This window comes from Hippoglossus stenolepis, chromosome 9 (assembly GCF_022539355.2).
Source record: "Hippoglossus stenolepis isolate QCI-W04-F060 chromosome 9, HSTE1.2, whole genome shotgun sequence".
NCBI classification, from domain to species: Eukaryota; Metazoa; Chordata; class Actinopteri; order Pleuronectiformes; family Pleuronectidae; genus Hippoglossus; species Hippoglossus stenolepis.
In genome coordinates, this window is record NC_061491.1 from 1,098,478 (window position 1) to 1,126,183 (window position 27,706).

Sequence of the window (27,706 nt, forward strand, 5' to 3'; positions counted from 1 at the left end):
AGTGTTGCTGATAGCTTTCAATAGAATGGTTTACCAGTCTTTGTCCCGCACTAAACTAACCATGGACCTGCTGTCTGTAGCTTCATAGTTAAATATGACAGTGGCATCAACCTAAAATTCAATATTTATGATAACGTCCTAAAATTTGAAACTGGTGTGATGCAGATCATATCACCAGAAACAACTCACAACCTGTTGTACTTGTTGCTTTACAAAAATGCACCATCTTTTCTTGACCTTTGACTGAGTACAGATGCTGGCTTGCACTGAAAACATTAACCACTGTCTGCTGTGAGTGATGTCTGTCTTTTAAAGAGGCAAAAGCATTGTACAGTGCTGACTAGAGTAAAATCCTGCTTACCTGAAAATGTTGCATTCTGTTTATAAAAACGACTGAGAACAGATTAAAGATTCAACAAAATATCAGTTTTTGCCTCAGAGCTTAACAAAACATTATAAGGTATCAAATCTTAGCCCCAGAAAGTCTGACTGAGTGTCTATTTCAATTCATTATCTCTCTGCACAGTGAAGATAAAGTGTCCTTTTTCTGCCTGAGACAAAGACATACAGTAAAATATTACCACCACTATCTGTTGTCCATCACAGTTTACAGACATTTCACAACTCTAACCTCCAAAGGAAGGGAGTCAGCTGACAGTAAAAGAAAGATCATAACCTTTAGGAATGATGGCAAAATCAATCTCACCAAAGTTGTAATTAAGCTGAATGTTTTATTTAAGATTTGAAGTCTCTACAGTAAAAATTCATAACAACACCATGTCCTGCTGTCTCCTGAACTGAAAGTTCACCAAAGGTGGCAGCTTCGGTCCAACAGGTCTGGCAAAAGTAGTGCCTGAGGCTGTGCATTTATAATTGAATTACAGATGGATTTGTGGCTGAGATCAACAACATGATGCAATCAGAGCAAAATCAGTTTCAGTTAAACCGGTCACTTGTGCTACAGGAGACGAGTGGTAGAATAATGATGGACAGTGCTGCACTTTAAAAATGAAAACTTTGATTGGTTTATGATTCTTAAATAAAGACAACAAGGAATAATTAAAAGCTTTGCAAACTTAACAAACTATTTGCTTTAACTCTACCAAGCCATTCTGCAGGGGTTTGTGTCCACAGGCAAGGCCACCTCAAATCTCTCCATAAGGAAAATGTTATGTCTTGAAAGATAGTTTTGGGTTGAGTATAGTGGGAGAGCTCGGGGGTTAAAGTGGGTCTTCCACTTATCAGAAGGTCGGTGTTCAATCTCCAGCTCCTTCCGTCAACATGCAGAAGTGTCCTTGGGCAAGACACCTAACCCTAAATTGGCCCTAATGGCTGTGTGTCACGGGGTTGGTGATAGTAAAAGTACTGTGTATAGAAGTTCTGTATGAATGGGTGAATGTGCCTTGTAATGTAAAGTGCTTTGAGTTGTCATAATGACCAGAGAATCTCTAAATAAATCCAGTCCATTTATCTTTTAATCTTCATTTGGCAAACAAAATTGTGGTTAGTAAAAACGTTCATGGCTGTGGAATATACTGGTTAAATCCCCCAGACCCTGCAGAGCAGTAACTCTAAAATTACTGTAAAATGAAATTGTTTATAATAATGAAATATATATGATCAGAACAAAAGGTGCGTTTTACGGTGGAAAGCACACTGGGAGGAAGAGGATTTGATGTGATTCAATCCCACAGCCACCTTTATCCACTTTATATAAGCAATAATTCACAATTGTTTTGTATGCATCTACGAAAGCCTTCTATCCATCCGTCCATCTTATTCTTGTAAACACAACATCTCAATAATGCTGTAAGGGAATCTCTTCAAATGTGGTACAAACATTCACTTGGATTCAAGGATTGGGTGATTTGATTTTGGTAGCCAAATGTCAAAGGTCAAGGTCACGGTGGCCTCACAAAATATGTTTGTTTTTCTTGAACGTGATATCTTGAGATCAGCTTGAGTGAATTTTGTTAAATTTGGTACGAACATTTAATTGGACTCAAAGATGAACGGATTTGATTTTGATGGTCAAAGGTCAAAAAGTCAAGGTCACATGACTTAGCGTTGTTTTGAATGCAATATATACATATCGGGAATGCCCAAAGTAAGAATTTCATTAAATCTGGCACAAACATTCATTTGCACTATATTTTAAGATTGGCTTGAGGGAATTTCTTCAGATTTGGCACAAATGGTCACTTGGACTCAAAGATGAACATTAGATTTTAGTGCCTGGACATCAAGGGTCAAGGTCATGGTGACCTCATGTTCCTGAGATTGATTATACTTGATGCTTGATGCCCTCATGTGTGACCATGGTTTCAAGCTGAAGCCCCTCGTTTGGATTAATCCACTTAGGAAGTCCAGATGTGGCATGTGTAAAGAATTTCATTTCAGTTCATGCTTTAGGATTAGATCAACTAAGTAAGACTACTTTACCCTTCTCCATCGTTTTCATGCTTCTGAATATTAAAGTGTGTAGATGTATGAATAAGATAATTGAATTGAATTGACACATTTTGAAGCAAAAGCACTGTTCCTCTCTTCATCTTAGAATAACATGCCAATTTTCAGCTATAGTGCTCTGCACTTATTTCTTACATTTATCCACTTCTTTCTTTCATTTAGACAGCATCCCATGCTTTGCTTCTAAAAAAAACTCATCAGTTTGTACAGATTATGTACTATCAACCACACAATATTAGAACATGTAACAGCCACTTAGGAGGGAAAATGAAGCACCCCTCTCATGATTGGTCCATTTCTGATGTTAATCCTCCTGAGACATGCACTCCCATCCTGAGTCTGTATGAAGTCTTTGTGTTTAGAGAGAACTCCCCTTGGGCTCCTGCACAGGCAATGACTCGCTCTTACTGTATGACCACAAAAGTCTTAAGGCTCAGTCTGAAAGGGTAAAGACAGCAATATATTACCATGACAATACTGTTTATAACAACAAACAGGAACATTATCAGTTACCTTATCCACAGTCATTTACCTGCTCATCTACAGTATCTATCTATGTCAACTTTGGCTCCTTCCAACTGAGTCCGATTTACTTGAATATGAGCTTTCTCCACCTTACTCACGTTACTTCATCCTGTTCTCCTCTGACACCTCCAGCAACACAAATCCTTGTTTTTGAGTTATGGCATAATACATTTGCACAATAGCCCCCTATTTGCATATGCTCTAGCTTTTCAAGTTTATGGCCAACACAGGTCAGTTGAAATTCATTGTGGGCACACACTAAGTCCACCATGTGCTGCCCTATTCCTCAGTTAATTTGTAACTAGCATCAGTGCCCTAGCAAAAAGGAAAATCCAGAAGTTTTAAAATGTTGCTGGCTGCAAGCGCTGCCCCATGGAATGGCTTGCAGAGCATACACAGGGCCAGTAGTGTGTGTAGAGCCCAGTGTAATTAAAGGGTGCTATAGTGCTGGCAGGACTGAGGTGAAGTTTGTCCCACTGACTCAAGGGATATTTCAGGAGGTGTGTTTAAGTGACAGAGTTGTGAGGAATGTTCCAGCAAGACTCTGAATCTTCCTTATTAACAGGGACGCTGGGGTTACTGTGTTTTCAATTGCAACCCTTGTTTGTGCAGCTTCTTGTTTGTTTGTTTATTTATTCTCAATCACGGGGACACCAAAGGAAAATTTTGTATCAACTCGGTGGAGGAAAATGGTACAGAAAATGTATATTTGATAATTTATGGCAAACACTTTCCTTAAAGACCCTAAAAATAAGGCTCCAAACGAGAATAGCAAGAATCTCTGTCACTGTTAGGAGAGCTGTGTATCACTGCTCACTTTCCCTGAGAACTATTTGGAAACATATGGATGAATAAAAGGAGAATTCTAACTATGAAGGGTATTAGTGCTGTAACTGCATCTTCCTCTCTGTCACTGACCTGCATCAGTATATCTGTCTACAAAACACAGGAATTTGAGGAGTAGGAGATACTACATCACAATGTCAAACCCATTGACACTCAACATAGCTGTAGATCAGTTTCAAGAGTAACATGTATAGTAACTAGTTGTCATTAGTTTACTATGGATCATGTTTATTTTAATTGTATTAGTTATTTTGTATATTTGTCCCCATGATAATTAGCTACCACTAATCTGGATGGATTGATTGGCTCAGCACAAGTCACAGAGTTGGCTGTGTAATGTAAAGCAGCATCAGCCTCAGTTCTTTATCATGAAGAAGAGTCAGGTTGTGGAGTCAGTCCTCTGTTGTTAAACTGATTCTATGCATCTGTGCTATCAGACAGGCCTGAGATAAACGACTGGAAAATGTGAGTGGATGTCCACTGTGTAGACACTGTGTCTGGTTCCTCATCTGTGCCAGTTTGGTGTTTTGATGACTTACTCTGCCCCCCAAAGGGAGGTGAGGCACAGTTCGTAATGCCAATCCAGCTGTGTTCAATCAGTTATGAAAGATACAACAATTGTTGTTGTTGTTGTTGTTGTTGTTGTTGGTGTTGGTGTTGTTGTTGTTATCAATGCAATGACCCATACATGGGCAGCTCTTCTAGCATTTGACAAATTTCAAGCCGTTAGTGACTACTTGCAGCTTTATGTTGATCACCCATCTCTAACTAATAACCAAAAAATTCAAAGTTCAATGGAACAGAAAAAAAACATTAGCCTACTCCCTGTGCAGGTTTCTCGGTGCTTCATGTACATGATGTATTTACTTGGGCTTAGAATGGTGGCATTGTTGCCCATAATATAGATTTCTTCAGAGCTCTCTTCAAGGCCCTAACTTTTGTCTTGTTGAGGGCAAGCCTGCACATTTGATGCCACCAAGCTTTATTTACAACCAGAGCAGCTTCAGGCCCCTAGCCATCATCGAATTTTCTATCTCTATATGTCTGGGTTTATTCCTGTCATTCATTTTCTGGAAGCTTCCAGCTGACGATGTGTATGCACATCTGCTACTACTACTACTAATAGTAGTTCTAATATACATTGTGTTAAGGTTAAGTATATTCATTTTTTGTGTCTGTTCTTTTATGAATAAAGAAAACTATGTTTGCTCTAGTATAATATCCAAGAAACAATACTACAGTATCTGATTCACTGAACTATATAACAAGGTAATGAAATGAATAATTCGTCTGTATTTCATTTGGTTCTCAGGGTTACTAGGATCTAGATTATTTTAATGACAATGCTGCATATTGGTCCAATGGAATAGGTAAGTTTGACCACCTGCTGGTGTGTGAGTTGGTGCTGGCCCAAAACATTTGACGCCTTTATAACAAAATAAAGAATTTCTGACATGAATAATGGTTGCAAAGTGCTCTGCCAGCTGATTTGTACTTAATCAGCGTTTAGTTCTGTTGGTTGTTTTTCTTAAAAATTTGGTTGAACATTGTTTCTGCCTATTGATCATTGTATAATACTGAAGGGTTTAACTTCAAAGTGTCTTAACCTCTTGAAATGTTAGTAATTAACTGATGGAAATTATATTCCTTCAATGATCTCACAAACACTGTGCTTACTAAGATTTATAATCTATGGTATTTAGGCACGCTGCTGCCTGCAATGACCATAACTGTATTTGTCTCTGTCATTTTTCTGCAGTGGTGATCATGTGCATGGGAGCAGACCATATACGAGAGATCATGCTGGCTGCACACAGACGTCGGTTGACCAATGGCAATTATATGTTCTTTAATGTTGAACTCTTCAATGCTTCTTCTTATGGTAAAGTTAACATTTTATCACTTTAAATTTGTGTGTTTTACTGCACAATAGCTTCAATGCATAAATAAGATTTCTACACACACACACACAAACAGACACACATACATACATATATTATTATATATATGCTTACACTGCTATATACATTGCTTTTGGAATGTATCTGTGCGCTACAGAATCACAATGAAGGTAATTCTGAGCAGAGTTGTGTTCGCATTTAAAACAGTTGCCTTTGGGTTTGTGAAATGCTAAGTCTTCATTTTGGACGTTTTTTAAGTATTTGTTGTTATTGTTATTTGTTTGCTATTTTTCTCCTGAAGGCATCTGTTCTGCACTGTTATCTGTTACTAAGTCATTCCTTACAAAAGCTTTATCTACTTTAGCTTTAGGTATTAGTATGTCTAAACTGATTTTGATCAAACAATTATGTTTTTCAGTTATGTTTGGAAAAAATACCTTGTTGTGTCCCTTTTATATAAAATTCTAGGTAATGGCTCATGGAAGAGAGGAGATAAATATGACAATGATGCGAGGCAAGCCTATTCCTCTCTGAACACGGTGACGCTGCTCAGGACAATTAAGCCAGAGTTTGAGAACTTTTCCATGGAAATGAAAAAGTCCATTGAAAAAGCTGGGATTCATGACTGCGAGGACTGCGAACATGTACGTATGTGTGTCTGTCTCCCACCAGAACTTTAGCTCATCTTATTGTTTTTTCTGAAATATGAATTGATGTATGATAAATTTGTAGCGATGAAGAGTCAGGTAATATTTGTCTGCTTTTATTATTGGACTGCACTGGCAAACCAAGAACTGGATGGTAGATCAATATGTATTTTAGGCTCTAGAACTTTAAACATCGGATAGCTGAACAGAAATGTAAAAATGTATAATCTTACAACTGAATGAACAGCACTTTTACATGGTTATGATCTGTATTCATTCATTGTAAACCTCCTCACCTGGAGGTTGGGAATCAGTATTATATTTATGCCTCAGCCACAGCCAGCAGCTGGAATAATGTAATAAGTATGTTTTCGGGTTGTCCATCTGTCCCATTCTTGTGAACGCAATATCTCAAGAACTCCTTGAGGGAATTCCATCAAATTTGCCACGAACTTTCAATTGGACTCAAGGATTCACTTTTTAGATTTTGATGGTCAAAGGTCAGAGGGGCCTCACAAAACACATGTTTTGCCTTGTGATCTTGAGGTAATCCTTTCACATTTATCACAAACATTCACTTATACTGAAGGTCGATTGATTTTGATCCCCAAAGGTCAAGGTCACGGTGGCCTGACAAAGTATGTTTAGGTTTTTCTTGAACATGATATCTTACGATCAGCTTTAGGGAATTTCTTCAAATTTGGTCCAAACGTTCATTTGGTCTCAAGGATAAAATGGCTGAACTTCTGAGAACTCAGCATGAATCCTTGCCACATGACAGAGTTGAACAGATGACCAAGCTTTCTTAGGAAATACAGCTTGCACTCTGTTGTCCAGGTGGTATCCCGGGTCTCTATCTCACCAATAGTCCTGCCTCAAAGTGCTCATGGTTCATCAAAGGGTTGCTGGACCCATCTCTCTGTAGACATATGATGTCCAAAGGACAGGGATCCTTTTCTTTGGTTAATCTGAATGGGTAGGATCTAAATGGACTTGCAACTGACATTGTGCTCATAGTGGGTTACTCCCTGGGCAGGCTGTCAGTCAATCAAAGTCCTGCTTTTCTCCTTTCCTTTCCCTCTTACTCACTGCAGACAGAAAAAAATGGTCCGCTGTGTACGATTTAAAGGGATAGTTCACCCAGAAATGAAAATTCACTCAGAAAAAACACAACATGCCTCCATACTGCTCGTGTGGTGTCATCCAAGTGTCCGGAAGCCCCGACATTCATATTCGACTCGAAACGATGTCATTTACAAGTTTTAAGTCTAAAGGTCGACCAAAAGTGGCTAAGCTAGCGGACGTTAGCATTTCCGACGGCCCCGGAATGCACCTCGTCGGAAGATATCAGCAGACATTTAGGCTTAAAACATGGTGTAAATGATGCCGTTTCGAGTTGAATTTGAATGTCGGTGCTTGTGGACACTTGGATGACACCACAGGAGCAGTATGGAGACATGTTATGTTTTTTCTGTTGTTTTATTAGGTCTGAAGAAGGACTCACCATTGACTTCAATTGTATTGGATTCTGCTCTAACAAAGTTTACCCTCTGAGACTCCAAAAGTGTTTTGTGGACTCAAACAATTCACCCTCCCCTCCATCGGCATAGGGGTGAGTAGATAATGAGTGAACTTTCATTTTTGGATGAACCATCCCGTTAAGAAAAAGTCAGATGACTAAACTCAAATTGAAACATTCACTAATTCATTCATTTTGATTCACTTGTCAATAAAATCAGTTGTTTGTCCACATTCACACTTCAGTAATGCAAGCTTTAATATAGCTGAAAACCCAATTTTTCAAATGATACTAAAATTGAAATAATAATAATAATAATCGTTTAAAATGCTGTGAATTCTTCAAAGCATACATTGTCTTAAGAAGACTGTTGGACATTATGCAGTACAATTTCATTTAGAAGGTCACTTCTCTTTACAACTTAATGTTCCATTTCAGGTCAACATGTTTGTTGAGGGATTCCATGATGCCATGTTGCTGTATGCCGGCGCCTTGCATGAAGCCATGAAAAATGGATACAGTAAGAAGAATGGAACAGTGATTACCTCACGCATGTGGAACAGAACCTTTGAGGGTAAAGCATTCTTCTCACTATAGTAGTTATTTGAAATATCTTGAAAATATATACTGCAAGTCAAAACTTCAAAATGTAAAGTTATTCCAAGAAGACATTGGCATGTTTGCAGTTTCACGTTTTGGGTTTTCTGTTTAAACCTCAAACACCAGCTGTGACAAAGTGATTGTCCACAATTACACTGGTCCTGTCTCCTGTCCATGTGTCATATAATAAGATATTATTCATTTCAGAAACTGTCACTGCATGTTTTAAAGACTTATGTGTAGCATATCTCAGGGCTCCAGACTAACTTTTTACATTTGTTGCGGCTAACTTTTTCATTTAGGTGCACCAGCGCATAATTTAGGTGCACCCAAAATGTTTCGCTGTGCCTTTTGTACACCTATTATACCTTTGACAGTTCCCATATGCATTGGTAATTTCTTAACTAGGACTCAGTTCGATTTGATTTGTTCGATTCAGTTGATATCGATTCAGTTCGGGGTATTTCAATGTACAATACCAATTTGGCCTGGATATGAAATAATTTCACAGAGAACTAAAGCTGTTAACAGAACAAGGGAACTTCTACCTTAGTGCATTATTAAAAAGGTACACAATAACAAATTTTGTTGGACAATATTTTGTCCCAGAAATTATTGCAACAAATGATATTATTGTCATCATTGTGAAACCATTTTAAACCACTGGTATAATGATAATATTATAGCATTATCATGCAAGAATATTCAGTCTGATATTTGAATTAGAATTAGAAAATAATTAAAATATCCTAAATAAGTTAAACATAAACCACAGACAACCAAAACAATAAATAAAATGGACTCTCTGGCTCTGTTAAAGGTTAAGTGTGTAAGATGGCAGAAATTGAATATGTCTTTACTTGTGTGTTTCATCTAAATTATACAAATTGTTGTTTTCTTTACCCCTGAATGGGCCCTTTATATTCAAATACTCTTCATTTGCATCAGGAGGGGGTCTTCTCTAGGTAGGGCCCCATGTTTTTTACAGCAGTCCAAACTTTAAGTGTAAAGTGAGTGCAGAATAGCAGCAGCGATGCTAGTCGCTTTACAGTGTTGCATCGTCGTGAAAACCCTGTATTCACATTTTTGGTCGATATACGCCAGCTCATTCACCGCCTCTCCTCTCTCATCTCTGCTTCCCTGTCCGTGTGAGTGTAAACTCTGCAGGGAAGAGGAGATGAGGAAGCGACAAGACTCGCTAAAATACAGAGACCGACGAGCTATATGTGAGGTGCACGGATGAAACCCAGAAAAGTTTCTGTTTCCACAATCAAACAGCACTTGATACATTCACAAGGGGTATAGATTTTAAACTCCTTTAATCTGAGGAGATGTAATTGTTCTCCAGAAAATCTAAATTAAAGTTACTGGTCAGTGTAAGTTTAGATGTAGCCAGGATATCACAGGTGCATTAATCCGCACTTTGGTGTTTAAGTTTAGGAAATTTATGCAGTTGTTAATCACTTGTGACCATTGGAATGAAAAACCCATGCAGAAATCACTGAGATTAAGGATGTCGGCTATCGAACATAAAGGACCCTATTTAAATCATGTAAGTGCAACAACCAGCATGACGTGGTAGGCCTTGTAGGCACAGACCGAAGAAACAAGAAGAGAAGGAGAGAGATAACAGGTGGGTCTGTAAATGTAATACAAAAACATAAGATGCCAAGGAGAGGGAGGGATGTACACAAGAGAGGCAAGGGGTCTCCAATTAAGGGTCAGTCCCAACTAGACCTCCACCTAGTGAATCCTTTTTAACCCCCAACTCAACTTCTCTGTTGAGAAGTGCAATGAGATTCGGTCGTTAGGGAAAGGGAATCAGAGAAGGAAAGGGAGAGGAGAGAAGAGAATGCAAGATCTATCTACAAAGGCAGCAAACAAAGGAAAGATGACAGATTCTACATAAATCACAGTTTGCACACATTCCTCACATATACTAAATACAACTTTAAGACTAACTTCACTTCAATATGGTGAATATTATTATTATTGATTACCATCAAAGGCAAAGTCAGTGCAGAAAGATTTTCTGGCAGTGGCACTGATATTACAGTAGCTTACAACCGGGCGGTGTGGACACACGTGTGCAAGCCACAGTAGTGCAAAGAGGTTGCTGCCAATCACAGGCAATGCAGGCTGTATGTCCCGGGTGTAAAGGCTGTGAGCATCTGGGAAGTTGGTGTTTCACTACGTGTGAAAACTAAGCAATATACGAATGGTAGTATACATGAAAGGGAAAGACACAGTGTTTAAGAAAAGGGTTAACAAGTATATTCCTTGGAAGTTGATGACAGCTTGTGTATCGAGAGACAAACTTTAAGCTGTCAGGGATGTTGATTATGGAGTCAACTTCGGTGTGAAGATGTTTTATCTGTTGGTACAGCATGTCTGTAACCTGCTATGATGACCCCCGAGGAGGAGTCATAAGGCAACTGGACTGATGGGATGACTGTCTCCTCATGATTGGAAAAGATGGTTTTGAGTCCAGTCTGTTACAGGGGGAACTTCAACCTTTTTGGTCTGCTGGTAAAAGGTGTCACCAATGCTGAGTTTGTAAGGTCAATTTGCATTCATGTGATATGATGCAATAATGTCAATTTGAATGTGTAAATATTAGTGCATGCTTTTGGAGTTAGATAAGCTTTGCAGGTTAGTGGGCTGGTTTTACTGGTAATCCACCCCTATTTGGTGTGTAGTTGAATGAAAATGGTTGGCAATTTCTAAACATCAGAGCTAAATGTTGGATCAATGCAGGTCTCAAGAGAACAGTCCTGACCCAGTCTCCCCACATTTACTGTGGAGGTGATTTTGTAGAGAGCGGTTTTGGGGGGTGCTTACTCTGAACACTCCTCACATTGACACACTGGCTAAAGACTGACCTAATGTCCTGTTTGTCCAGTTGGGTTCACAACTATCTCCCATGTAATCTGAGCCATTTTCTAATTTTCCACATTTTGTATTTACCCTGTTGACACATTAGTGTAACAGGAGTATGCACACAGGAGTGAAGGTTGTGCAGAAAAAGGGATCTGGAATTCCTGTCTTCTTCCAGGCTTTGTAAATTACTGCCTTGCTCCTGTGGAGGTTCTGTTTCTTATGCCTGATCTGGATGGTGCTGATGGCTGCTGATGTCTCATCGTTTTAAGTAACTCCTCGTACAGATGTTTGCAGAGTTGAGAGTAATTATCACAGACAAGGGATAGTTGAGATGGTCTTGGGATTGGGCATCAATGAACATACCTATTGGTTGATTGACACATAATCCTCAGCTTTTTGTCTGGTGTGTAGTGAGGCAGTTTGTGCTCAACCTCCCCATGGTAGTCTTCAATGTTTCTATTGCAGCTATTGGGGTGAAATTGCACCATGTCTTCTGCAAAAGAAGTCAAGTTGGTGCATGTACAGGTCAGGGTGAACGACACTTACCTGATATCATTATGCTCATCCAAGAAGGTAGGTGAAGAAGAGTGTTCACTTTAGGCAGGATTAGCTATGACCCTTTACCCTTCCTTCCTTGTTTAGCAGCCTGGTGGTTCTGGAGTTCCGTAGGCACTGGTGGTCAGGATTCTGCTCAACCCAAGTCGCGAGAGAGAGCTAAACTATGTCTCTTTTATTTAGCTTGGAGGGTTGCTTGGGGTTGAGCCAACACTGTCCATGTCATACTCTACCGCTCTCTCAGCCTCTATCTCTATGAGGGCTGCTAGATCATTCCACCATGTGGGGCATGCTTCCTTACATCTACTCTGCTCAGCTGCCTGCACTCCCCCTGGAGAATGTCCAGCTCCAAGTGGCATGCACTGATGTTGGAGCAGAAACAGAAGTAGAACATCTTGAAAGAGTATTTTGATTAAGCAGCGGTTTTATTCCAAAAATGCATCAACATTTGCAGAGGTGAGATTATAAATTGTGATAATCTGTTGAATTTTGCAGGGAATTGTTGGTATTAAGAGCTATGCAGTGCAGACTATACCAGAGTGATATGTTTCAAAAACAGAAGTAGATTCTCAACTAAAACCTCAGTCAGGACAAACTGTCCAAACTCCCTATACAGGTTTTATGAAAATGAATCAGTTAAGATGGAGATTTGTAGTTCCCTATTCTTCCTCATTTTACCTGCTAAGAAGGAAGCTTTTCACTTCAACATCTTAAGCCACCCAGATATTGAAGACTTAAAAAGAAAACATTGCACCTGTCACATGTTGTAAAGGTGGATTTTAGGTCTGCATGGGTGTGGCAAAATGACTTGATAGTGCACCCCTAGAAAGGTTCAACAAATGATCTCATGTGGTACATTTGAAAAAAAACAAACTTAGAACCATACTATAGACTGTGTAAAAATTGATGTCGCTTCTCTACCTCTTGTGCACAAATTAAGCTAATATAAAACCCAGGTTCATGTGCCCCCATCTTGCACTTTAAGGTAATTGAAGCCAGAGTCTGTGCAGTGGTGATCATAAAGTGGAGGCACTTAGGTCTTTATAGCAGAAAATAAATTATTAAACTCTATCAAAAAAATGTATACTGGAACATACATTGGTGAGATAAAAACTAACTAAAATGACGTAAACCATCTGTGAGGAAAATGTATTTGATGTGTACTGACTTTTTAGGTTGGTCTATGTCCCATCTGCTACCATGGAGGGGAGTTTATGATCTATACTGCAGCCAGTCACCAGGGGGCTTCACTTTTGGGATTTGTCATATCATCCATCTTTATCTATGAGCCATACCCTAAACTCAACATAAAACATTTTGATTACTATGCAGTTTTGGTAAAGTTTTTAAAATACATAGGCATTTTATTTTGACAGCTTCCTCAAAGACAGTTAATAACATCAACATCCTATTTGGTCAGTGTAATCTTAAGACCTTTGCAATGCTAAATTGCAATGTTTGAGTTTTTCTTGAACAACATGTTTATTGTGGCATGGCAAATTTCAATGTTTTGCATAAAACAAGAAGTAGATTTATCTCAAATACTGTAAAAATTCTCAAATTTTATCAAACTATGTTGTATAAGATACTCAGTCAGAGGACAGGTACATGCCAATATTCAGTTATAGTGCCACCTACAGGCAATTTTTCATAAACTCCTTGACATGTAAAGAAGGTCCTTGACACATAGATGAGGCTTTTTTCAGTAAATAGCGTTGTTTGCCATTTATAGGAGTCTTAAGCCGATGCCCCTTAAACGTGGTCACCTTATTAAAGAATGAATAGTTTTGAGGCTTTTGTGTTTTTTTCTATCAAAGTTGTACTTGAACATGCTGCTGTTATTACTGCTGCTTGGTACTTTCTGGTACTTTCTGGTACTGCTATTTATTTGCTTTATTTAACTTTCATACACAATTTCATTGTACCTGAGAACAATGACAATAACTGACATTCTATTCTATGAAATTCTATGAAATGTATTGATTAGTAAAATGTCATGATATTTTAGTTTTTAAAGATTTTATTGTATAGGTTTGCATAGTATATAGTAGTGTGTGTGTGTGTGTGTGTGTGTGTGTGTGTGTGTGTGTGTGTGTGTGTGTGTGACTAGACTAGAATGTCATTTTAGTACTTGCAAAAGATGAATGACAAATTATTTTACAATAGCAGAGAATCATTTTCCTCAAGATTGTAGCTAAGTGATGTTCTCAATTGTTTACACAATGGTGGATAGGAATCGCTGGCCAGGTGTCCATGGATGTTAACGGTGACAGAAATGGAGATTTCTCTTTGATGGCCATGACCAATGTTGAGGCAGGAACCTATGAGGTAAAATGAGATTAAAATTTCAACATTTTGTTGTGACATCCCTGAACTCTTCCCTACCAGGCAGAAGTTGGTATATGTACTTGTGGATGTGAATTGAATGATAATATGTTATACTATCTTACAGGTGGTAGCCAACTACTTTGGAGTAAATGGATCTTTTCAGCTGCTTCCTGCCTTCAACACTGAGCATTTCACTTTGAGAGGAAGACATAAAGAACTTCCAGAGATTGCTGACAAATCATGTAAATATTCACTACTGTTCACCTAAAGCAGTGACATTTGTGTTTTGCCTACATTATGTGTAACAGTATATATGATGATTTTCAACCAATAACTGCTCCAACAGGTGGACTTGGAGTATCAGCTTTGACTGGAGTCATAGTGGGAGCTGTTCTTGGAACTGCTCTGCTTATAGCGTTCTACTTTTTCAGGTAACTATATGTGATGTTTATGTTCTCATGTATACTAATTTTGTTGCATCCACATGCCCAGTTAAAGGCTTAGAGACAAATATATTTACCTAAAACCACTTTGATAAGACTTTTATAGTTTTGACAATCAATTCACTAACCTCACAGCCAAGAACTGGCGATACTTTAACACTACAGTCCAGCAATGCAAGAAAGAAGTCAGATAAACAGGCTGGAAACAGACCTTGATTTGAACCAATCTGTCTGAACCTTTCAGCACACACAGACATCTGTTATTTATCATTTTATTTTGCATAGAATACAACTGGCTCAGCTATATTTATGCATCCAACTTGCAACCTCTTGGAAATATCACTTGGCAACAGAGCATTACATTACACTGTTACACAGATGATACATATGTAAACCACTTGTTGAACAATCTAGCCCCTTCATTTCTATGTATCCAATGTCAACAATTGGATAGCAGCGAATTACACTGTTATTTTACAGTGCATTATCAAGAAAGTGACATGCACCTACATAGACAGTTGCACAAAACACACACACACAGATTATCTACGTTAAAATGTTTCCTCTACAGAGATGTGTTCTCTCTTACTAGCTTGAAAATGTGTCATAATAATATGAATCCACCAAGGTGCAAGCTCACCCGTCATTTAAAGGGAATAGGAGATGGCAGTGTGATTGGTTGATTGCATGTTACACCCGAAACTCTATGATTAATTAATTAATTAAGAGACTAAATAAAAGGAATCCTGGGTAGAATTACAAATTTACAGTTTAAAATTCGTTGAATCAAGACAAAGATTTTTCACCTCTAAGAGGCTTCTCCAGTTCAATCCCTCCTGGACAATCAGGACCTGGATGTCTTCAGTTACACGTGGCATCTATTGCTCTTCTGTCCGTCCTGGGAGAGGGATCCTCACATGTGGCTCTCTCTGAGGTTTCTACGTTTTCCCCCCTTTTTTCAGTAGTTTTTCCTTACTCTTGTTGAGGGTTAAGGGCAGAGGATGTCACACCTTGTTAAGCCCTATGAGAAAAATTGTGACTTGTGAATATGGGCTGTACAAATAAAATTTGATTGAATGATTGATGACTGAGAATAAAAAGAAAACAAGACTTTTCCTTTAATGTGATACATTCCTTTGCAGAAAGAACTACAGGATTACAATTGAGCGTCGCTCACGTAGTGAAGAGGGTGACACTGGGAAGCACCGTCAGTTACGAGAGGACTCTATCAGATCGAACTTCTCCGCAGCATAATTAGCAGCAGTGGCAGTCCCTTCACAGAGAATCACACATCTGAGTGTGACCAAAGACTGAGATCTTTTGTGTTTGTATCCTTTAATGTTTTGACTTATTGTAACTCAGGACAGTTGTAACAGTCACAAAGCACCACTTACTTGGATGTTCCTCCATACAAAGGTATATGATTGTATTGGTGTATAGAAAGCTCTGGCCAAAATATATATATATATATATATATATATATATATTGTTTTTTATTCAGACAATGGTTACCATGACTATGAATGATTAAGAACAGACAGTGTATGTAACACTACATTAGCATGCACTAGTAGGGTGGGTGAGGTCTACTGTACTTTTGCCTTTCAGGTTGACAAATAGAGGCCTCATGTTTAAACAATAGCAGAGCTAAACTTGATACAGCTGGAGTTAACTGACTAAAAAGAGATATAGGCCAGATCTATTTCTACACATATAGGCTATAAGCTACTGATATTAAGCTACTGATATTGTAATGTTTTCAGTTCACCATAACTTTGTTGAGATCCAGCAGCCTCCATACAAACCAAATTCCTAATTCTTAAATGAGGACATTGCTCCTAAATTGAAAAACACACTGTCAGTTATCATCTTAAAATGTTATCTCTTCTTCATACATTCCTATATTATTTTAAAATAATGAGTATTTTGTAAACCCAGGTGCTCCTACGTAAAACTGTGGTAATACTTTCTGATGGGCAAACATTTCAACATATACTTTATAAATGATTTATAAAATGCTTTATACATCAGTAATAGGGACAACATGGGTTAGGTTGTCTTGGTTTTATGGACAATGGACTTGGTTTTATCAATTGTCCTCCCAATGAACTAAAGGAAAGCTAATTACAAACTTGGTAGTTTGTAGCTCTGGATTAGCTATGATTGTTTGTGATCATCTGACCTGCCAGTGCTGCAACAGCACATTTCATGTGTTCTGACATCTTTCCAAGAGAACAATGTCACCACAATTGATTGAACCGATGGCCAGAGCTGCAAAAACAGTAGCCAAAGAAACACAAGATAACGATTTTCAAAAATGCATTTTTCTTTATAGAGCTATTTATATATAAAGCAAGGTTCCTGTTCAAGTAGGACAAACAAAAGTTGTTTTATTCATGTTTTATTACTGCATTAATTATTGACTTATTTAATATTACCAAAGACATGATGTATATTGTGAATTATAAAGCCTAAATATTCCTTATCAGAAAGTGGAACAGAAATCATAATGAACTGACATACATGACAGCTAATATTTATATGGTATAATGGCAGTGTGGAATACATTCCAAAACAGTAGAGACTATGTGAAATTTCTGTCAGTTGCTTTATTCATGCAGACTTTAAAGAATTCAAAGTTTTTATAGAAACAAAATAAAGACAATGAACTTGGTAAATAACCTTCCAAGCCTGTTGGTTCAGTTTGTGTGTTGTGAAAAAGATTGGGAGGGTAAACAAATTTATTGTATACCCTTTCAAAAACAGTGATATTCTGGAGCACCTCATACTAATTAACAATTATTACTATAATGACTTTTGGTATCTGGTAGGGTATAGTGATTTTACAGTGACCTTAATATATTTAAATTATTTTATGTTATTTATAACATCAATATTTTGAGGCTGTTTCTCTCTTTCTCAATTTTGCATTTAAACTTCATCCTATTTGGTTTCTTCCCATGATTATTTTTTCATGAATACCTATTTTAGCTAAGTGCCAGGTTTTAGAAATTCCAATTATAAACTAATCATGTAAAGTTGTATTATTCATTGTAGGGCACATGTAAAGAAAATACATCATTAAGCCAAGATATGTGACAAATCACGGATGCTAGTTTGTCACTGGTTTTTGGAGACATTATTTTATATCATTTCATACCACGTACCAATTTTATACTCATTGTGGAATGCACATCAGAAGTTCAAGATGAAGTAGTCTCAGATCAGTCTATGCATAATAAATCTGCTTGATTTTTAATTGTGCTTTTCTTTTTTTATTATGGGCTTTATTTGAAAGGACTGAGAGTTTTAGCAGTGAAAGGGTGGCAGAGAGAGTGGGAGCTAACATGCAGCAAAGGGCCACAGACTGGAATCGAACCGAGGCCACTGCATATATAGGGGGATAGCTCTACCAGGTGAGCCATACGCCCCCGCCCCCCCGGTTGTGCTTTTCCATGATTATTTTCAAAACAATCAACAGATACAGCCACAAAAATCAAGCAATATGGATGGTGCTGAGACATTTCTTGGAAGATCTTTGGAAATAAAATGCTTTTGAAAATCTTTTATTTTTCTCTTTGTGTCTGGCAGTCCCAATGCACATTGTCTGTGAGTTCAGTACACTGAATTCCTACCTGCAGACTTCAAATGTCCTACATGGTCAATAATACATATTTCCTGACAAAAAAAAATCTAATTTTCCATTTCATGGTGGCATTATCAGGACCTCAGATGGGACACAAACTTGTTACAGACACCTACCCACACATGTCGTCAGCTCACACTCACTGCTAAGCCTCAAGGCTACCTGCATATATATTACATGTCATTTGACGGAGGCTTTTTATCCAAAGCGACTTACAATTAGATTCGCCTGCTCTACCCTCAGCCACAGCCGGCGTATATATCACATAGATATTAATTATATTTGTTGTTTTGACATGTTGAATGCCATTTTAGATCTCAGCAAAGATTAAACATATTTGAGACATTACATACAGTAAATGAAAAGTAGTACAGAGCCACATATAAAACTCAAAACTGCATTTCCATCTTTCCTCTGGCCTTCTTTAAAGAAAAGTCATTGATCAAAGTCCAACTCTCGCACAAGTTCGATTCAATAGAGTGACAGCATGTTCAAACGTCACTGCGTCGGTTTTGTCCTTAGTTAATTTTTGATCATGGACATATGCGAGAAGCAGCTGGTGACGGGAAACATACTCTCTTGACATCTTTGTCAGTGTCTTCTAAGTAACCCTAACCCTAACAGCTGGCCAGAGAAAGTCTGGAGAAAATCTGAGCTTGAAAGGTAGTCAGCTAAAGCAACACACTTGAGGGGAGTTTAAAACAGCAGGAAAACACAGGTTAAATTTGGAAGGTGGACCTTACCCTAACAAATTTGTATTTACATATGCTGCCTTTTTTTTTAGCTATCTTACTAACATCAACACACTCTCAGCCCAGCTACCAATGCAAAGACCAGAGAAGCTCTGATCACAACACACACAAACTCACGCATTCTCTGCTCAGGACACCATTATTCCTCAATATCTTTACATAGAAAATAGTTGCTGGGAGCTGAATTGATGTTTAAAATCTTATATATAAATATATATATATAACCTGAGGTGAAGTTGTTTAATGTGACTGAAAAATGTACCTATGTTTTGATGTGTTGATCATGTTGGTCTGGTTAAAGCTTCATTCCATTCATCCATTAATTGAAAGAGACCTCCTTTTAGGCTCGGATCTAGATTGCTCAGAGTGAGGGGGCAATTACAAATTTGGGGTTGAGTGAAGAAGTAAATTTATTAAAGTAAAGTTTATTTATTTGGTGCCAAGAGACCTAATATTCCCCCATGAGCAAGCACTTGGCAACAGTGAAGAGAAAACACTTAATTAATTGTAAGAAACCTCAAGCATAACTAGGGGTCACAACGACAAGCCTACTCTTAAAATCATTATACATTGTTAATGTTTGTTTCAGAGATAATTGGTAAGACAGTGCTTTGCACTATGTCGAGGTACATATAAAAGTATATAGTAGTGAATGTTATTCAAGTTAAAGTTAAAATATAGTTTTGGAGTTTCAGGGGTAAACAGTGTTCCAGCCAAATCCAATAGAATTGACGTAAATGGTGACTCCTTCTTCAAACCTAAAAAAATAAAAAACATAAAACGCTTCCATACTGCTCCTGTGGTGTCATCCAAGTAAGCCCCGACATTCAAATTTGACTCGAAACTGCGTCAATTACAGTGTGTTTTTAGCCTAAATGTCCTCTGATAGCCTCCTCCTAGTTACTGCTGCAGTTCTCGCGAGTATCATATCTTTTTGACATTGTTCTTCCTCTAAATCTACATACAGAGCATTGTCATCTCTTCTTGACTAAATGGATACTATCAGAGCCCCATGGATGCTTCCTGGTGGAATCTCATTTATTCTGCAGTCTATTTAACTTCATCCTGGTTTATAGAATACATGTGCCACTGCCAAGCATGTGTAAGTAGAGCCTCACAAAAGCAGACCAGACTGTACTGGCACAGTCTCACTACTGGAGAGAGGGATGTGTTCCAAGAAGTCTCAGAATTAATAAGTTCCTCTCCAGACGTCTGGGTTTTAAAAGTAGATCGGAGTAAATTCAAAGTCATTTGTTTTTGATTTTGAAGAAAGTGAGAAAATGGTTTTGAGACCAAGAAGAAATCAAAGCCAAGATTTTAAAGAGTTTTTCACCAAATATCAAGAAAAATTTACAAGAATCTCTCATAGAATTGAAATTCTAGAAACTAAGAAGAGACGAAAAGGTCGATATGGAATGATGAGCCAATCAATGAATCAGTCAGTCAAATTTTATTTGTATTGCACAAATCCCAATTTGTCTCATAGGAAACAGTGTCCCAGGTCGGTTTTCTTCAATATGACCAGTAGTAATCACAACACTGCCAGCCCTTCCTCTTCCTTTTCTGTTTTGGAGCATATGGAGCCTCTGAAGAAACTATCCCTAAACAAAGACTGTAGAACACAGAGGGAAAGAAAAAAAAACTAAAATAATGAACACCCTAAGCAAATAACCTGGAGTTCCACAAGACCCAAACAGTCATTGACACAGACCTCTTTGCCTAAAGAATATAACTGTTCTGTCATAGGAACTTTCTTTTGAACCCACTTACAGCTCTAATAATTTCAATACCAGTTTCCACTGCCAGCCCTCTAGTAAAAACTTTAGAAAATGTCCAAATGAGCCCATGTGAGAATAAAGAAGTAGAATTGGAAGTGACTTTAGTGCTTTTGGTGATGAGGGCTAACACTGGTGTCAATGTACTGTAAACAAAAACATGATCTCCACAGCCAAATTTATCTGCTGCATTGTTCATAGGTGAAAGATACATTCCCATAATATCCGAATCCCATTGTCCTGACATTTTCCAGACTTTCACCCCTTGGCCCTACCCCTACCCATTGTTTTCGAGGGTTATCTTGGCCCTTGAAACGGAGACACAAGGGTTAGTGGTTAATATCTTCCCCCACGAATTGGGACAGACCTTCAAGAAGCCATTACATCATCAGTAGTCGTCGCGAAAACCCGACACTTCATCAGTGGTCGTCGATGTAAACAGACAAGACTAAAGTTTTGCCGGGGATGTCATTGTAATAACATTGTTGAGATCTGAAATAAACCAATGCTATTGTTTGCAGTTACTAAAGTGACATACATATAATATTAAAATAACATTGATGCTAATGCAGGTGAATCAATGACATTTGAAATTGAAAAGCTTGGATGTTCTGTATTATTTATACAGAACATTTATTACACGTATGAATCAAAAGCACACAGCTTCAGGCTGATAGCAGCAGTCTATATGCAACCCTGCCAGGATGCTTTGTTATCAGAGGAGCAGTTAAGTTCAGTAACCTCGCTGCTATCCGCAGGTTCAATCAAGTGCATCGTTTGTCTTCAAATAGGGGGGGGTGTGATATGAAATTATGTGAAAATACGGGATTATCATGCAAAAAAAAAGATCACTAGCATGCTAAGGCTAGCGCACTCGTGATCTTTTTTTTTTTATTATGGTTGTTGTGAAAAAAACAACCATAATACATTGTAACGATATTAAACTAAGAAATTAAAATCACGATCCTAATTTTTAAATCCTTATTAATGGAGAAAATACAAAATTTGTGGGTCTCTCTCCCAGCTTGCCGGTGATTGGCAAGGTATTCTGGGTACCCCTTGGTTTGAAGTGTGGGTCTGAAAAATCTTTGTTTCGAAGGTTATACAGCCCTACCCCTCCGTCCCAACATGTCTTGGGACAGCCTACCCCCACACGTGAACGTGCAAAACGAAGGGGAAGTGCTAAGGGGTAGGGCCAAGGGGTGAAATGGGATTGGGCCTTGAAGTCTGAAAACCGTTATTCAGACTCCACTTGTCTAATAAGTTTTATAGGTACAGACCACAAAGGTGAAAGGAGCCCACCAATGTTAATGCCACATCATACACAAGCTGTAACAACGCAAAATACATCACAGTGTTTCTTTAAAAGAAAGTCAAGCTTTGGATTCTTTCAAAAATTAACAACATTGCAGTACAAAAGGAAGTATGTATAGTTGAGGAAGCTGTAGTTGTTTGGAGAATTAATGAAGCCAAATGACTCTAAGAAATTACTCTGAGAATCCAACTGGTGCCATTAAAGAAATCTACAGTTTTTCCTTACTCCTGCTGGGGGTTAAGCACAGAGGATGTCACACCTTGTTAAAGCCCTATGACACAATTGTGATTTGTGAATATGGGCTATACAAATATTATATGATTGATTGATTGATAACGTGCAATAAAGTTATCTTTGAAACTCTGTTTTACACATCTGTTAAAAAGTCAAAGCAGCAACATGCACAGTATTGTAATCATACAAGAACACTTTGATGAACGTGTTGTTAGAATTTTTAATTAATCACAGGCCTTTTATATTTTAGTTTTAATCAAATCAATCATGGTAGTTAAGATATTAGTTAATACTTTGATTATGTGTCTTATGACAATGAAAACATTGATTCACCAAAGTGTCCTGTTTGATTTATTATAAGGAAAGAGGTAAATGTGTAAAAACCAGGCAAGACATCTGTATTCAATGGAAAATGTACTCAGTACAGTTTAATCATAAATATCAAAAGTGTTTCATGTATATTTAATACATACTTTTAAAGTGTTAACAGCAGTTAACCAGTTGAACTTCAGGTTGTACAGTTCTAGCTGTTTGCAACTGAGGACTCTTCATGTAACATTGGTAAACACTTACCTGTGAAGGTTGTGACTGCTGAAGTTGATCAATTTACTAATTCTAGGTGAATCATTTTCAAGTTGTTTTAAAAATATTACTACCACCTCTAAAAACAGCAGAAATTAAGTAAAAGGTAAGAGACTGAATCTGAGAATATAGAAAATCAAATACAAAGTTCTGTTGGTCTGTCATCTCAGAGGAAGCTATGGACATTATCACATCTCATTAAAGAATTTATGATGTTGTTATTCAGTCTCTCTCCTCCACATCCTGAAGAATGGCACCAAATATGATGCTCCATACATGAGGTCTTCTCTGTTGACACCAGTCATCGTGATCGTTGGTCACACACAGTCAGTATAATCTGACAGCTTCACTACGTAACTACACAGATTTACACGCGGTCCTAGGAATTTGTTTTAAGTGAGAATTAAAGGACAAATCGGGATCGAACATCACTCCCAAGTTCCTGACTGTTTCATTGGAAGCAAGGGCAATGTCGTCTAGCGCAGCTATATCATTAGATAATGTATCTTTAAGGTGTTTAGGACCAAGTATTAGAACCTCTGTTTTATCTGAGTTTAATAAGAGAAAATTGCGGCTCATCCAGGTTTTGATGTCCTTGAGACATGCTTGGAGTTTAGTTAATTGATTACACTGTTCTGGTTTTATTGATAAGTATAACTGGGTGTCATCCGCATAGCAGTGGAAATTTACAGAGTGTGTCCTGATAATGTTTCCTAGTGGAAGCATATACAATGATAATAAAATTGGGCCGAGCACAGAGCCCTGTGGACCACCGTGATTAACTTTGGTGCGCATAGATGACTCATCATTAATTTGCACAAATTGGAATCGATCTGAAAAATAGGATTTAAACCAGTTTAGGGCGGTTCCTTTAATGCATATTAACTGTTCTAGTGTCTGTAATAAAATTTGATGGTCAATAGTGTTGAATGCAGCACTAAGATCTAACAGAACGAGGACAGACACAAACCCTTGATCATTAGTGACTTTTGCCAAGGCTGTTTCCGTGCTATGATGAGCACCTGACTGAAAGTCTTCATAGAGATTACTTTCCTGGAGAAGCTCACACAGCTGATTGGTTACAACCTTTTCGAGGATTTTAGACAGGAAGGGGAGGTTGGATATCGGTCTGTAATTGGCTAAAACCTCCGGGTCCAGGGTGGGTTTTTTGAGAAGGGGTTTGATTACAGCTAGTTTAAAGGACCGTGGTACATATCCTGATGATAATGAGAGATTGATTGTGTTCAGTAACGTACTATCAATTAGGGGCAGAATTTCTTTTAATTTTGTAGGAATAGGATCTAAGATACAAGTTGTGGGTTTAGATGATGAGATTATTTTGGTCATCTGATCAAGGGTGATCAGAGAGAAGCTGTCTAAATAATTGGTAGGATTCTCAGCTGTTCCTGAGATTTCTGTTCTTGATGGGGTAGTAGTGCCAACTGAGGGCAGGAGATGGTTGATTTTATTTCTAATATTTAGAATTTTATCTTTCCAGAAAAGTTGCCCAGGGGGAGCAGGGAAACACTGTGGAGACTGCTGCCACCAATGTGGTATCTGCTTCGTTGATTTGTTTGGAGACCATGGCCATGAATGGTCTGGTAGTGCCCTCTGATGGACAGCAGTGTGGTAGGTTGTCCAACTCTGAGTTTCTGTCCAGTGAAGACTTGCATGTGTTGTACCTGCACGAAAGTCCGTACTCTGTTTGGAGATGTGCTGTTGCGTACTAGTGGGTTTCAGCATGACATTGATGTTGGTAATGCTGCTCAAGTTAAGCAGCATGCCTATCGTTGTCCTGTAGAGAAAAGGGAGAAAATGAAAAAAGAGGTTAACTTTCTGCTGGAAAATGGTTTAGCTAAGCCTAATCTCAGCCCATGGAGCTCTCCGTGTTTACTGGCTCCTAAATCTGATGGTACACGTGGGTTCTGCAAAGATCTTCGAAAGATTATATCAGTAACTGTGCCAGACTCGTTTCCGCACCCTCGCATGGATGACTGTATTGACAGCATTGGTTCTGCTGTGTTTATCACCAAACTAGATCTGCTTAAAGGATACTGGCAGGTTCAGGCTGTGTTGTCGTATCCAGTCTCCACCACTAGACGTGAACTTTGCCATTTTTTAGGCATGGCTGGATACTACCGGCATTTTTGTAAAAATGTCTCTGTAATGGTTACTCCCCTAACCAACCTGTGTGGTTCGGCTGTTCCATTCGTTTGGAACACTGCCTTAAATGCTGCTAACCCTCTCCTCTGCAGTGTTCCAGCTCCCAACTTCTCGCTTCCCTTTAAGCTTGAAGTTGATGCTAGGGCTTCTGGAAATGATGCTTAGCTGTTGCAAGAGGGCGTGGGAGAAGTGTGCCATCCTGTGTGCTACTTTTCTGTGAAGTTAGAGCACCACCAGCTGAACTACTCCACCATTGAGAAGGAGACGCTAACCATGCTTCTCGCCCTGCAACATTTTGAGGTGTATGTGGGCTCCAGTTCATCTCCGGTGACTGTGTACACCAATCACAACCCTCTTGTCTTCCTCGCCCAGATGTACAACCATAACCAGCGGTTGATGTGTTGGGCCCTGCTGGTGCAAGCGTTTAACAAGGGGGCAGACAATGTAGTGGCTGATGCGCTGTTCCGTGGATACGATTTTATGTTACACTCTTCTGTTATTCATGTGTGGTGTATTTATTGTGTTTGGTTGTGGCCAAACTATAGGTTTGGTCTTATGGGAGGGGGTGTTACGTTTTCTCTGCTCTCTCTCTGCTCTCTCTCCCCAGTGTCCATTCAGGTTACCAACCTTTTCCCTGCAGCTGCAGTGTGTGAGTGTGCATGGCTGGGCTCCATCACCAATCAAGGCAATGGTGGTTATGAGGCTGAGAGAAGCAGACAGCCAGCCCCAGTGGGCCAAGTGGCAACATTCAAGCTGTGTGTGGTGGTGAATTTGGTGATGGCCTCTGCTTAAGTTGTGTATGCTGGTGTTGGTAGTGAGACCATTTAGTTTGTTTTAGGTTGTGGTTTTGAGTTCAATTGTTACTGCTGCTAGTCAGTGTTGCTTTCAGTTCATTGATAATAAATTACTATTTTTGTTTATTCATCCATTGCCCATGATTCTTTTTCCCTGGGTTATTTGTATTGTTACTCCCCTCATCCTCGGAAGGAACATAACACCCCTATTGCATCATGAAAAAACTAATGGTCACTAACCGAGCAATTTCTACAATCATGTATTTAGCTCATGGTGGAGAGACGAGAGGAGCGAGGGCAGCAGGAACAGCCCGACCTGTTTATACAAATGTAAAAACGGGCAGTTTATTTGTACATTTAAAGATGGTCATTCAACATGTTTTTTTTACATTAAAGTATGAATACTAGGTTTAAAATAAATATATATTTACTGTGGGATTTTCCACCCGCAGATGTTGTTGTTGATGTACGTCATAATCCTGCGACAATTAAGTCATTACCGGCACAGACAAAAAGGCGTCAGGTAGTGTCCGAAAGTGTGTTTCTTTTCTTTTCCCAATGAGCTCACTGTATGGTTCTCTATATAGAAGTAACTATATAGTGAATTAGGGAATAGTGACTGAGTAGGTGATTTCGGACACAGCTAGAGTCTCCTATAAACCCAACCCTCTTAAGGTGTGGCGAGCAGGTGGACCCAAATGTAGGGGACAAGTCCAGATGAAAAACAGAAGAAACATTTCGAAATAGAGCTAGCACACACAACTGATAGACAACAAGGCGAACTGAAGAATACAAAGGAAGCTTAGAGACTTATATACACATGGAGACAGGGATGACTGAACACATTAGGAACAGGTGCAGACGATAGTGCAGGCAGAAAACAGGACAAAGGCAGGAAACACAAGAAGTCAAATTTCAAAATAAAACAGGAAACAGAACCAAACAACACAAATCAAGTTTAAAAACTTTGGATGAAGCTATCTGTTTATCTTTATATATGAATTAACTGTATATATTCAATTTAGTTTCAATTAGCGTTTTTTTTTACTTTTTTCAACTTTACCAAAACTTGTAGAAGTCCATAAACTGACCTCCGCTCAAGGCTCAGCGTTCCTCCAACGTTCCCCAGCATGGGAGCATGTCCATGGACTTCAGGCTGCAGACACTGCAACGCCAGCAACCACAAAGTCTGAAAGAAAGTGTTTCGATTGTTACTGTGGTGGAAGAAAGGCAAACAGACATAATTTGTAAGTTTTGGATCTCATACAGCAAAAGTGTTACAACCCCTGCATTTTTTGCCTGGACTTCGCGTTTCATGAGGTGACTGGGTTCAGAAACCGCTGTCTGCCAGCTGGCTGGCAACGACTGTCAGTTGTGCTGTCTCTGAAGGACAGGAAGTTCCAACTTTATTGGGCCAAACTCATGGATTAAAGTATTTGCTTTTAATTCTGATGGGAAGGTGGTAGTAGGGTGCTGTTTGTGGGGGCTCAGGTCAGGTGGGTGCAGGTTGATTACATATAGTTACTGCTGCGGCTAATGCACAAATCCCAGTGAGCTGACACATGAGACACACAACCACTGCCTGAACATGTCCAGCATTGCATTGTTTAACTCTCAATAAAAGTTTCCTCATTATGACCCATGCTTGGTCCTCAGAGCTCATTCTACTAACTTCTCTCATCTGTCACATTCTGCACAGATATAAATCAGTATTTGCACCTACCAGAGTGAA

General features: G+C 38.6%; 2 protein-coding genes across 3 annotated transcripts in view; both read left to right on the plus strand.

The window, feature by feature from the left end:
* npr3 (natriuretic peptide receptor 3) overlaps positions 1–17,399 on the plus strand; it is a 28,752-nt gene extending 11,353 nt beyond the window's left edge. Inside the window, exons 2-8 of the mRNA XM_035164931.2 lie at positions 5,600–5,722; positions 6,210–6,385; positions 8,346–8,481; positions 14,176–14,270; positions 14,395–14,512; positions 14,617–14,701; positions 15,856–17,399. Of these exons, the coding sequence (XP_035020822.1) occupies positions 5,600–5,722; positions 6,210–6,385; positions 8,346–8,481; positions 14,176–14,270; positions 14,395–14,512; positions 14,617–14,701; positions 15,856–15,967 (845 nt within the window). The 3' untranslated portion in view covers positions 15,968–17,399. The remainder of the gene's footprint in view (positions 1–5,599; positions 5,723–6,209; positions 6,386–8,345; positions 8,482–14,175; positions 14,271–14,394; positions 14,513–14,616; positions 14,702–15,855) is intronic.
* zfr (zinc finger RNA binding protein) overlaps positions 1–27,706 on the plus strand; it is a 1,162,720-nt gene that overhangs the window by 1,082,256 nt on the left and 52,758 nt on the right. The window lies entirely within an intron of this gene.